This window comes from Macrotis lagotis, chromosome 2 (genome assembly GCF_037893015.1).
Source record: "Macrotis lagotis isolate mMagLag1 chromosome 2, bilby.v1.9.chrom.fasta, whole genome shotgun sequence".
NCBI classification, from domain to species: domain Eukaryota; kingdom Metazoa; phylum Chordata; class Mammalia; order Peramelemorphia; family Peramelidae; genus Macrotis; species Macrotis lagotis.
Genome location: NC_133659.1, coordinates 118,625,024 through 118,638,434, shown reverse-complemented (window position 1 = coordinate 118,638,434; position 13,411 = coordinate 118,625,024). Strand labels below are relative to the sequence as shown.

At 32.2% G+C, this 13,411-nt stretch overlaps 1 protein-coding gene across 1 annotated transcript in view; it reads left to right on the top strand.

The window, feature by feature from the left end:
- USH2A (usherin) overlaps positions 1-13,411 on the top strand; it is a 1,130,853-nt gene that overhangs the window by 941,136 nt on the left and 176,306 nt on the right. The window contains exons 56-57 of the mRNA XM_074222669.1: positions 853-1,036; positions 2,133-2,290. Coding sequence (XP_074078770.1) covers positions 853-1,036; positions 2,133-2,290 — 342 coding nt within the window. The remainder of the gene's footprint in view (positions 1-852; positions 1,037-2,132; positions 2,291-13,411) is intronic.

Below are 13,411 nucleotides of genomic sequence, written 5' to 3'. Positions count from 1 at the left end.
ACAGTTATGACATGTAACATACAGAAATTGTTTCTTTTAGTATTGAGTTTAGGGAAGAAAAAATAACAAGACAGCAAGAGGGAATTCTATGTAGACAGGAGGTAAAAACTGAGCAATTTTAAAATTTCTGTGTTGTTTAATTTTTCCTACTTAATCATTCATATATACATATATATATATGTATATATATATACATATATATATATATATATAGCTATTCCAATGCTAGTCAGAACTGTCACAAGTCCTTGAAAAATACAAAACATATGAACTGGAAGCAAACCAAACGTCTGTATCATTCTGTACTCATCTGATATCAGAATGATCTTCTATATAGCCAAGAAATGTTGACATGTTTTAAATGTGACAAACTATGTAGATACAATCCTAAAACCTTTAGGGGCAAAAGCAAAATGTGTATATATGAGAGCAATATTAGGCTCTAAATTCTTATATTTTATCTTTGGAGTCAGTAAAGTTATGTCATGTTTGGTCAGATCTGTAATTGCTTTGCTGAATAAGGTACAGCTATTAGAGGAAAATGAAACCTAGAACTTCAGGTTCTGCCCTGAAATACTGATAAGTGTCTGAATATCCTGAGCATACCTTTCCAAGATACATTTATAGCCCTTATGCAGTGGAAATAAAATATCTTCCATTTAAAAAATAATGTCCCCTATTATTTCCAATGTTACAGAAAACCAAAAATGGAGATCTTTCAAAGATGATAAAAATGTGGTATTTTGGTAAACAAATAGCAGTACTGTATGGGGGCATAATAGGGCATAAAGTATATTTCAATATGATATTTCATTTTATCTCAACAAAAGAAAATGTTTTTATTATTACTAGGAGTCTGGTCAATACCATGTCACATTATCATCAACTCTACAACAGTGGAATTATATTGGAATGAGCCAGAAAAGCCCAATGGTCTTATTTCTGAATATCAATTGCGTCGTAATGGAACTGTGGTCTTTCAGGGTAGCAGAGAAGATCAGAATTTCACAGATGATAACCTGGAGCCCAATAGCAGGTAAACTCAAGAAAGAATAGCATTAATTATCTAGAAAAAATTTTGTGAGTGAGGTATAGTTCTATTTGTTTTTTTGCCATGTGGTTTTATTGGTTTGGGGGGGTAGAAATGAGAAAGAAAAGGATATATTTTTTTTTCTCTGTGAAATAAGAAAAGTACTTATTCTTCAACAAAAAAAATTGAAATGATCCTCTCTAAGTGGACTTCTTGTGAAGATTCTTATGAGACCATTTATTGTCAGAGACCCTAGAATATGTTAAGCAAAAGCAAATATGTAAATAGGTAGTTAATTATTTGAAGCAAATTTTCAAAAAAACTTAATCTCTCCCATCCTCCAAATCTAAAATCACCATAAAATTTAAACCAAAACTTTGTGCTTTCCTTCAATAATTTTCTTTGCTTTAAAAACAAAATAAAATGAAACCTTTTTTCATTTTATTGTATATTCTGAGACAAGAACAATGATGGTCTATTTTTCTAGACATGCAATTTAAAATCATTCCATTATTCAGTGATAAAAGTCAGTAGAGAATAAGACTCAAACTATAACTCTGTATATTGGGGCTTTTTATTTGTTTTTAAAGGAGTTTTTTTCTCTGAATTATCCAGAATTTCCAGAACTCAAATTTAGCAAAGGATCCAATAATTTGGAGAATGGATCTCCTCTCCCTAATACCTCCCAATAGGATGTTAGCTCCTTGGGGAGGAATTGACCATTGGGGTTTTTTTTAATATTACCAATGCCTAACCCTAATAGGAACTTAATAAAACTTTTGTTGAATTGAATTGTACTGACTCAACTGTCACCATCTCAGGTGACTAAGGCTACTTTAATATTCCTTGCTTCATGCTATTGAAATAGGAAGGAACAAAGAAAGCTGAAACAGCAGAGAGAACAGTGTTCAATGAAAAATAAATTCCCTAAATGAATATTTTAGTGCCAGTAATGGCAAATCTAGTTTAGCTGATAGTAAACACTTGATTTATCACTTATACTATGATCTATATCTCTAAATAGCAAGTAGAAGAATTCTACAGATAACACAAGCCTTCTTTTCCTTGTCTTACTACAATGTCCATTTTTTTTTCTTTCTAGTTATGTTTATCAACTGGAAGCCTACACTGGAGGGGGTAGCAGCACTAGTGATGACTATGTTGTACAGACTCCTGAATCAACCCCAGAGGAAATATGTGCTCCATATAACATCACAGTAATTGACCCCTATTCGCTATTTGTAGCCTGGAGTCCAACAGGTAATATATATTATATTAATATTATATCTTTTCTGCAGATATTTTATAAACATGACTAGAAAGTAATTGAGTAAGATGAAATCCATTCTTTCTATTTGTTTATTCCCGAATTCCCAAGACATAATAAATGAGGTTATCAAATACCAAGATATTGCCATTTTAGATTCATCAAAAAGGAAAGATTTAATTGTGCTGTATCAAATCAGAGATGTTACAAAGTAATGAAGTATTTATTTATTTATTTCTAAATTCACGTCCCTTAAGGATGCTTTGTCATATATAAACCAGCTATGATAAGACCTGTAATTAGGACTTCACTTTCATTGGATTGCTAAAGAAGAGAAGTATATTAAATATGGTCCTACCATTTCATTTCCAGTCATGTAGCTAGAAAATCAGTAAAGGAAAATAAATATCTTCTTTACTTAGAAACCTTGAGCTATCTTTTGATAACTGAATTTCTTGTTGTTTATGCATTTAACAAGAGCATTAATTATTGCTTTCAGTCAAGTCCATTATTTAAAAGAAAAATATTTGACTCTTCTTCCAATCTAGAATTAGTAAGAAATCAAAACAAAATTTCTTTTCTTCCATCAAAATAATATCAAACATTCTTTACATGATTGAAAAGCAATAGTTCTCAGTTAGATAGGAGGCTAGATCAGTAAAATAATTAATAACATTTCTTTGATCATGGACTTCAGACCTAAAAAAAAAAGTTAAAGACCATTTTGTCCAACTTTTTCATGTTACAATGGACTAAAGTGATGCCAAAGAAGCAAAATGACTTGTCTGAAACCACAAAAGTATCAAATGTCATAACCAAGATTTATTTATATCCCTATTTCTGATCCCAAATTAAATATTTTTCACACCTATCACTGAATATATTATATATACACATAATATGCATATGTATAAATATATATATACAAATACAATTTATACACATATATTTGTATATAGACTCATACTATATGGCCATATAAAAAGTTTTAATATTAATGTATAGCACTTAGTTTGATAGGATACTATTTTGTTAAGAGTAATTATCCTAATTATATTATCATCTAAATCCTAAAACAAGGAAGGAATGATTGTAGCCTCAATTTCTGTAAGGTTAAAAAAAAAGGAGTCAAGAGTTACATAAGGAAAAATTGATTTAATTTAGATGTTTTGAAGGAATTATCCTTTACAACATCACTATGTTGTGAGCAGACTACAGCACTTTACCATCAAAGAATCTCCAGGGGCAGAGCAGAACCAGAGAGAAACCAGAAACTTCCCAGAGGTTTTTCCAGCTTCTCTCAGAAACAATGTTAATCAAGCCTCTAAAAGGATTCTGGAATGACAGAACCCACAAAAAAGATAGAGTGGACCAACTTTCCAGCTTGAGATATCTTGGAGAGACTTCAGGAAAGATCTCACTCAGGTGAAGGGGGAGCATGACCCAGAAGAGCCCAGTATGGGGAAAGCAGCAGGAAACTCTCAACCTCAGGGCAGTAAAGCAACCAAGGTTCCTAGGTCTCAATTCATCAGGTCAGAGGCAAAGAAGGCCAACTGAGAAGCCTCCAAGCCCAGCATGAAAGGTAGACTTCAATTCCTACAATCCCAGCAGAGCAACTAGACTGAGAAATCCCAGCGCAGTGGGGAAATTGCTAGTACCTGAGACCTCAACACAAGAAAAGTAAGTGAAGAGGTGTTTGACCTCTAGTCCAAGAAGCTTGGGACAGTTTCCCCTCATGACCCAGGAGAAGAGCTCAACTTTAAGAACCACAAATTAAGCTAAAAATGAGTTTAAAAAAACAGAAAAAAATCCCTGATCATGGAAAGCTACTATGTCAATAAAGAAGATAAAAACACCATCTCAGAAGAAGACATTGGATTGGTCTCAAGCCCAAAAAAGTCTTCTTAGAAAAGATCAAAAAGATTTTCAAAATCAAGTAGAAAAATTGGGGGCAGGGGGGATGAGAGGTATACAAAAGAATGCCAATAGCTTGGAAAAGGAAGCACAAAAATTGACTGAAGAAAATCATTCCAAAACCACAATTGGTCAAAATGAACAAAGAAAACAAAAGAAAAAATAAAACAACTTTCAAAATACAGTTGGCCAAATGGGAAAAAACCAAACTCCTTTAAAAAGATAATTGGCCCCCCAAAAAAGAGAATTGGCCCAAAGACTATGTCAAATTAGAGGGAAAAAAGCATTATATTATTATGTAAATTTACTATCTCATACTTTATTTTTCTTCCTTAAGAATATGATTTCTCTGTCATCACATTCTACTGAGATCAATGTATAACATGGAACCAATGTAAACACTAACGGAATGCTTTCTGTGGGGGTGGGGGGAGGGAAGCAAGAATGGGGGGAAAATTGTAAAACTCAAAATAAATAAAAAATCTTTCTTTAAAAAAAAGAGAATTGGCTACTTTTCTGGAGAGCAATTTGTAATTATGCCCAAGGGGCAATAAAACTGCATACCCTTCGATTCAGTAATATTACTACTAAGTCTGTATCCCAAAGAGATCACAAAAAGAGTAAACAATCCATGTGTACAAAGATATTTATAGCCGTTCTTTTCATAGGAGAAAAGAACTGGCAATTGAAGAGATGCCCATCAATTGGGGATTAATTGAACAAATTGTGGTCTATGAATATGATAGAACACTATTGTTCTATATAAAATCATGAGGGATGGGAGTTCAGAGTAGGATGGAAACATTTGCATGAACTGATGCTAAGTGAAGTGAGCAGAACCAAAAGAATATTATAGACATTAACAGCAACATGGGATGATGATCAACTATGATGGACTTGATCATTTCTGCAGTAGAATAATCAGACTACTAAAAGAATTGTGATGGAGAATGTAATCCATATCCAGAAAGGGAACTGTGGAGTTTAAATGTAGACCAAAGTTTACTATTCCCAAGTTGTCATGAATTATGTCATTTTTTCCTCTATTTTTTTTCTTTCCATTTGGATGTGATTCTTCATTCACACCATGTATAATATGAATCTATGTTTAGCATGGTTTTATGTAAATATATATATTTATATATATACATATATATATATATATATATATATATATATATATATATATATGTAAAACCAATACTACATTGCTTTCTGACAGGGGTAGGGAGGAGGGAAAGGAGAGAGGGAGAAAATGTTAAAAAAAATGATTGTTGCAAACTTCCATTACATGTAGTTGAAAAAATAAATAGATAAACTTAAAAAAAAATAGAATTGGCCAGATGGAAAAGGAGATGCAAAAGATAATTGTTGAAAATTAATCCTTAAATATTAGAATTTAGTAGTGGAAGCTAATTATTTTATGAGACATAAAGAATTAGTCTAGAAAAATAAAAAAAAAAGAAAAAAGGAAGAAAATGTAAAACACTTCAATTGGAAAAAACAACTGACCCAGGAAATAGAGCTAGAAGAGATAATTTAAGAATTACTGGACTACCTGAAAGTCATGATCAAAAAAATAGCCCAGACAACATCTTTCAAGAAATAATCAAGGAAAACTACCCTGACATCCTAGAATCAGAGGGTAAAATAGTCATGGAAAGAATTAACCAATTGCCTCCTGAAAGGGATCCCAAAATGAAAATGTCAAGGAATATTGTAGCCAAATTCCATAATTATCAGATAAAGGAGAAAACATTATAGACAGCCAGAAGGACCAAATCAAATACAATAGAATCCACAGTCAGGATCACCAAGGACTTGACAGATTCTACTTTAAAGGATCAGAGGGTCTAGAAAATAGTACTCTAGAGGACAATGGAACTTGGATTAAAACAATGAATCAACTACCATGAAACATACATTTTTCAGGGGGGGGAAAGGTGGACATTCAACAAAATAGAGTACTTTTCTCTTTCCTGTTGAAAAGATCAGAACTGAACAGAAAATCCAATCTTCCAATATACAACTCAAGAAATTCACAAAAAAAATAAATAGGAAAGAAAAAAATGATTGAACAGTGAACTTAGAGGGTGTGGGAATATTGATTTTAATATGATAATCTAAAACATTAAGGCATAAAAAAGAAATGCACTGGGAAAAGAGGAAACAGTGAGGCAGATTTGGATAAATTACATCATACGAAGGATCTTTTACAATAAATGGAAAGAAAGGAGAAGTTGAGAATTGCTTGAATGTCAGATTTGGTTTAAACACTCACTTGGGCTTAACATTTTGTTTTTACCTTTCAGAAAATTAGGAAGGAAAAGAGGGGGGGAGGGAAAGAGGGCAGATAGAAGGGAGGGCAGAATAGAGTATAGAAGGAGGAGGAAGGAAAGGTAGAAAGAAGAGACAGGGTGCTAATAAAGGAGAGGATTGAGGGAGGTAATGGTCAGAAAACTATAGTAGTAAGGAGGGATAGGGAGAAAGGAGAGAGAAAAGTACAAACTGAGGGGTAGGGGGGTGAATAGGATGGAGGGTAATACAGGGATGAACTGTCCCATAAAATGAAAGTGGCTAGCATAGTAGATTAAAAACTAGAATCCTACAATATGTTGTTTACAAGAAAGCAGAGGGATGCTCACAGAATAAAAGTAAAATGGTTGGAGCAGAATATATTATGGTTAAGATGGAGTAAAAAAAATCAGGTGTAGCGATTCTGATTTAAGAAAAATAAAAAGCAAAAAAAGGGGGGGGGGGGATAAAGGACACCAATTTTCCTAAAAGACATCATAAATAATGAAATAAGATCAGTACTATACGCTTTTGCACAAGTGGTGTAGTATTCAAATTTTTAAAGAAGTTAAATGAGTTACAGGAAAATGTATAGCACAACTCTCCTAGTGGGGGCCTCCCTCTCTCAGAATTAGATGAATCTAACTACAAAATAAATAAGAAAGAAGTTAAGGAAATGAAGAGACTTTTAAAGTGAGATATGAGAGATTTCTGGAGTAAACTGAATTAAAATGGAAATGAATATAGCTTTTTTTTCAGTTGTATACACAAAAACTGATCATGTATTAGGACATTACAAGCCTCAGAATCAAATGCAGGGAGAAAGAAATATTAAATGCATTCTCTTCAGATAATGACTCAGTAAAAAGAAAAAGAAAAATTAATTGGAACCTAAATAACCTAATTTTAAAGAATGAGTGAATATTCAAACAACAAATTATGGAAATAATCATTTCATCCAAGAAAATGACAATAATGAGAAATCATATTCAAACATTGGGATGGGGCCAAATCAATTATTAGGGGAAAATTTCTTTTCTAAATTCTTACATGAGTAAAATAAAGAAAGAAAAGATCACTAAAATTAGACTTGCAACTAAAAAAGCTAGGTAAAGAACAATTAAAAATCTCCAATAAATACCTAATTAGAAATTCAGAAAATAAGAGACATTGCTAAAATGTAAAGAAGAATGTTGTTAACAAATAAAACTAGGAATTGGTTTAATAAATAAATAATAAAATAGTTAAACCTTTGGTTAATTTGATTTTTTAAAAAGAAAAAAACCTCAAATTACCACTATCAAAACTGAAAAAAGTGAATTCATCACCAATGAGGAGAAAATTAAAGTAATAATTTAGAGCCATTTTGCTTACTTGCATTCCAATAAATCAATAATCTAAGTGAAATAGATGAATATCTATGAAAATATAAATTGCTGAGTTTAACAGAAGAAGAAATATAACCTCATTTCAGAAAAAGAAATTGAATAAGTAATCAAAGGATTTCCTAAAAAGATTCTTCAGGGCCAGATGGATTCACAAGTGAATTCTACCAAACATTTAAAGAACAATTCATTCCAGTCTTATATAAACTTTTTGGAAAAATAGGCAAAAATAGAGTTTTATCAAATTATTTTTCTTAGCAAAGAGATAAAAACAATTTATAACTAGGATAATATACTATGATCAGGTATGATCTTATAAAAGAAATGGAGAGATGGTTCAATATTGGGAAAACAATTAGTATAATTAAACTATATCAATAGCAAGACTAACAAATTATCTAATTATCTCAATAAATGCTTTAAAAAGTTTTTTATAAACAATCAGCACCCATTTCTATTTAAAGTTCAAGAGAATATTGGAATAAATGGAGTTCTCCTTAAAATGATAAGCCATATCTATGAAAACCATCAGCAAGCATTTTATGTAATGGGGATGAGCTAGAAGCCTTTCCAATAAGATAAGGGGTGAAACAGGAATGCCCACTATCACCACTATTCAATATTGTATTAGAAATGTTAGCTTTAGAAATAAGAGAAGAAAAAGAAATTGAAAGAATTAGAAGAGCAATGAGGAAACAAAACTCCCTTTTTTCAGATGATATATTGGAATAATTAAGGAAAACTAAAAAATCAACTAAAAAAAACCTACTTGAAACAAATAACAAGTTTAGCAAAATTTCAAGGTATAAAATAAACCCACATAAATCATCAGCATTTTTGATATATTACCAAAAAATCAAGAAGCAAAAGTTAGGAAGAGATATTTCATTTAAAGTAACTGTAGGGAATTCAAAATACCTTGGAGTCTATTTGCCAAGACAAACCCAAAAACTAAATGAAAACATTTATAAAATATTTTTCACTTAAATAAAATAAGATCTAACCACTGAATCTAAACAATTACTCATACGAAGGCCAAATTAACATAATAAAAAACTATACTACCTAAATCAAATTATTTGTTCACTGCCATTCCAATCGAACTGCCTAAACTGTATTTTATAAAACTAGTAAAGATAGTAATAAAATTCAGGGGCAGCTAGGTAGCATAGTGGATAAAGCACCAGCCCTGGAGTCAGGAGTACCTGGGTTCAAATCTGTTCTCAGACACTTAATAATTACCTAGCTATGTGGCCTTGGGCAAGCCACTTAACCACATTTGCCTTGCAAAAACCTAAAAAAAAAGATAGTAATAAAATTCATCTGGAGTAAAAAAGGTCAATAATATCAAGGGAATTAATGAAAAAATGTCAAGGAAGGTGCCCTAACTTTACCATATCTAAAACTACATTGCAAAGCATCATTCATCAAAACTGTTTGATACTTACTGGCTCAGAAATAGAGCAATGGATCAGTAGAATAGATTAAGTGTAATGGAAATAGTAGTTAATGACTATAGTCATCTAATGTTTCATAAACCCAAAGACTCCAGTTTCTTAGATAAGGACTCTATTTGACAAAAACTACTGGGAAAATGGAAAAAGTATGGCAAAGACATGGTATAGAACAACATCTCAATCCTATACCAATATAAGGTTAAAATGCGTACATGGCCAGGGCTTCTGGGGCAGAGCCAAGATGGTGGCTTGAAGCTAGCAGCAAAAAAAGAAAACAATTTAAACTCAAATGAAACACAATCATAAGCACAGAGGACCTATCAGCCTCCAAATTGAAGGACCATAAGACCTAGAATACCATATATTGGAGGGCAAAGGACCTGGGATTACAACCCAGAATTTACTACCTTGCAAAATTCAGCATATACTGTCTGGGGAAAAGATGGGTGTTCAACAAAGTAGGGGACTTCCGGAATTTCCTGACAAACATACCAGAACTGAACAGAGAATTCAATCACCAAATACATGACTCAAGAGGTGCATAAAAAAGTAAATAAAAAAGGGAATGAAAATAAAAAAACAAAGTAAAATATTGGTCAAGACTATTAAATTATACAACCCTAAAAGGGAAAATATAACACTTCTAATTCTTAAGAACTTTACTTCTCTTAGGATAATTAAAGAGTTGAATATAATTGAAGAAATTGGACTTAAAGGATGTGGATGTAATTGGGTCTTGTCTTTCCACTGAAGAGATCCAAGATGATATCACTATATTTAACACAAAAAGCCCTTATGAAAAGCAGGGGTGTTAACTCTAAACTTGTTTCCCATTATCCTTTGATCCACTTTAATTCTACTGTGCTGACAAAGCTTAGCACTTTCTATGCTGTGGGCATCATAAACTGGTCCATGCCAAGTAATGTCTCCATTAACTTACAATCATTTGTAAACTTCTTAAGTGAGACCTTCAGAGTCTTCCAGTACTTAGAGCCCTGTAAAATTATTGTAGTTCATTAAATCATGGTTTAAGCTAATCCTTACTTCACTTAACAAGGGCTTAAATATCATGTGCGGGGGGGGGGGGGTAAAGTGTGAAAGAAAATAAGAGAGGGGAGAAAGAAACTGATAAAAGGGAAGGTGAAGGTATAAGTCAAAAAATTACTGAAAATGAAATTTTTAAAGGAAAGTTAAAGGGGAAAGGGAATAAAATTTTGGTTGAGGAAGGATAAGAGAAAAGGAAAGAGAAAATATAAATGAAGATAGCATGGAGGGAAATACAGAAATAGTAATCTTAACTATAAATGTGAATGTGATGAACTGTTCTACAAAACTGAAGCTGATAGCTGAATGGAGTAAAAACCAGAATCCTACAATATGTTGTTTACAAGAAACACATTTGAAGCAGAGAGATCCCCACAGGGTAAAGATAAAAGGATGGAGCAAAATATATTATGCTTCAGCTGAAGTTAAAAAAAAGAAAATCAGGGGTAGTGATCCTTATCTCAGATAAAGTAAAAGCAAAAATTTCTCTCATTAAAAGAAATAAGGAAGGAAACTATAGCTTCTTAAAAGACACCCTTGATAATGAAGCTATAGCATTAATAAACACATATGCACCTAGTGGTATAGCATCCAAATTCCTAAAGGAAAAGCTGAGTGAATTACAAGGAGACATAAACAGTAAAAACTTTAAAAATGGGGACCTCAACCTTCCTCATTCAGAACTAGACAAATCTAACAACAAAATAAACAAAGAGGAAGTTAAGAAGGTGAATGAAATGTGATAGACCTCTGGAGAAAAGTTAATGGGGATAGAAAATAATGCACCTTTTTCTCGGCAGTACATGGCACCTATACCAAAATTTACCATGTACTAAGGCACAGAAACTTTATTATCAAATGCAGAAAGGCAGAAATAAAAAATACACACTTCTCAGACCATGATGCAATAAAAATTATATTTAATAAATGGTCATGGGAAGAGAAATCAAAAACTAATTGGAAACTGAATAACTTAATATTAAATAATGGGTGGATCAGCAGTAAATAATAGGAATAATTGATAATTATATCCAAGAAAATGGTACTAATGAGATATAATGCCAAAATTTATGGGATACAGTCAAGGCAATTTTGAGGGGAAACTTTATATCTCTAAATACCTATATGAATAAAATATAGAAAGAGATTAATGAACTGAATATGCAACTAAAAAGCTAGAAAAAAGAACAAATTAAACCTCCCCAATTAAATACCAAAATAGGAATTCTGAAAATCAAGGAAGATATTAGTAAAATTGAAAGCAAGAAAACCATTATTTTCATAAATAAAACAAAGAGTTGGTTTTATGAAAAGTCAATAAAATGAACAAACCTTTGGTTAATCTGATTAAAATAAAGAAGATAAGCAAATTACCAGTAACAAAAATGAAAATGATGAACTAACTACCAATGAGGAGGGATCTTTGCCAAACTGAATGCCAATAAATTGGATAACCTGAGTTAAATAGATGCATATTTATAAAAATACAAACTGCCCAGATTGACAGAAGAGGATATAAAATACTTAAATAACCCCATTTCAGAAAAAAGAAATTGAAGAAATAATCAATATACTCCCTAAGAAAAAGATTACAGATCCAGATAGATTTACAAGTGAATTCTATGAAACATTTAAGAAACAATTAATTCCTATTCTACATAAACTATTTTTAAAAATGGAGGAGTTCTGATAAATTCCTTCTAAAACACCGATATGGTGCTGATCTCTAGACCAGGAAGAACAAAAATTGACAAAGAAAATTATAGACCAATCTCTCCAATGAATATTGATGCAAAAATCTTAAGTAAAATTTTAGCAATGAGACTACAGCAAGTTATTACTAGGATAATACACCATGATCAGGTAGGATTTAAACCAGGTAGGCAAGGATGGTTCAATGTTAGAAAAACACACAACATAATTGAACATATAAATAGCAAAACCAACAGAAACCATGTGATTATCTCAATAGATGCTGAAAAAGTTTTTGAGAAAATACACCATCCACTCCTCCTATACACTAGAAAATTTAGGAAGAAATGGAGTTTTCCTTAAAATAATAGATAGTATCTATCTAAAACCATCAATAAATATTATATATAATAGGAATAAACTCAGAGCATTTCCAATAAAATCAGGAGTGAAACAGGGATGACCATTATCACCATTATTATTTAATATAGTATTAGAAATGGTAACTTGAGCAATAAAAGAAGAAAAAGAAATTAAAGGAATCAGAACTGGCAATGAAGAAGCAAAACTTTCACTCTTTGCAGATGACATGTTGGTATACTTAGAGAACCTGAGAAAATCATCTAAAAATCTCCTTGAAACAATTAACAAGTTCAGCAAAGTAGCAGGATATAAAATAAACTCACACAAATCATCAGCATTTCAGTATATGAACAACAAAGCCCAAGATCAAGAGATAGAAAGAGAACTTCCATTTAAAGTAACAAGAGGGGCAGCTAGGTGGCAGTGGATGGAGCAACGGCCATAGAGTCAGGAGTACCTGAGTTCGGATCCAGGCTCAGACACTTAGTAATTACCTAGCAGTGTGGTCTTGGGCAAGCCACTTAACTCCATTTGCCTTTTTTTAGGTTTGTTTTTTTTTGCAAGGCAATGGGGTTAAGTGGCTTGCCCAAGGCCACACAGCTAGGTAATTATTAAGTGTCTAAGACCAGATTTGAACCCAGGTACTCCTGACTCCAGGGCCGGTGCTTTACCCACTGCACCACCTAGCCTCCCCCCCCCCATTTGCCTTGCAAAAAAAAAAAAACCTAAAAACCCCCCAAAAAACAAATAAAGTGACAATAGATAGCATTAAATACTTGGGAATCTGCCTCCCAAGACAAACCCAGAAACTATATGAACACAATTATAAAGCTCTTCTCACCCAAATAAAGTTGATCTAAATAATTGGAAAAAAGTCAGTTCTTCATTAAATCAAGCTAATATAATAAAAATAACAATTCTACCCAAATTAAATTACTTATTCAGTGCCATGCCAATCAAACTA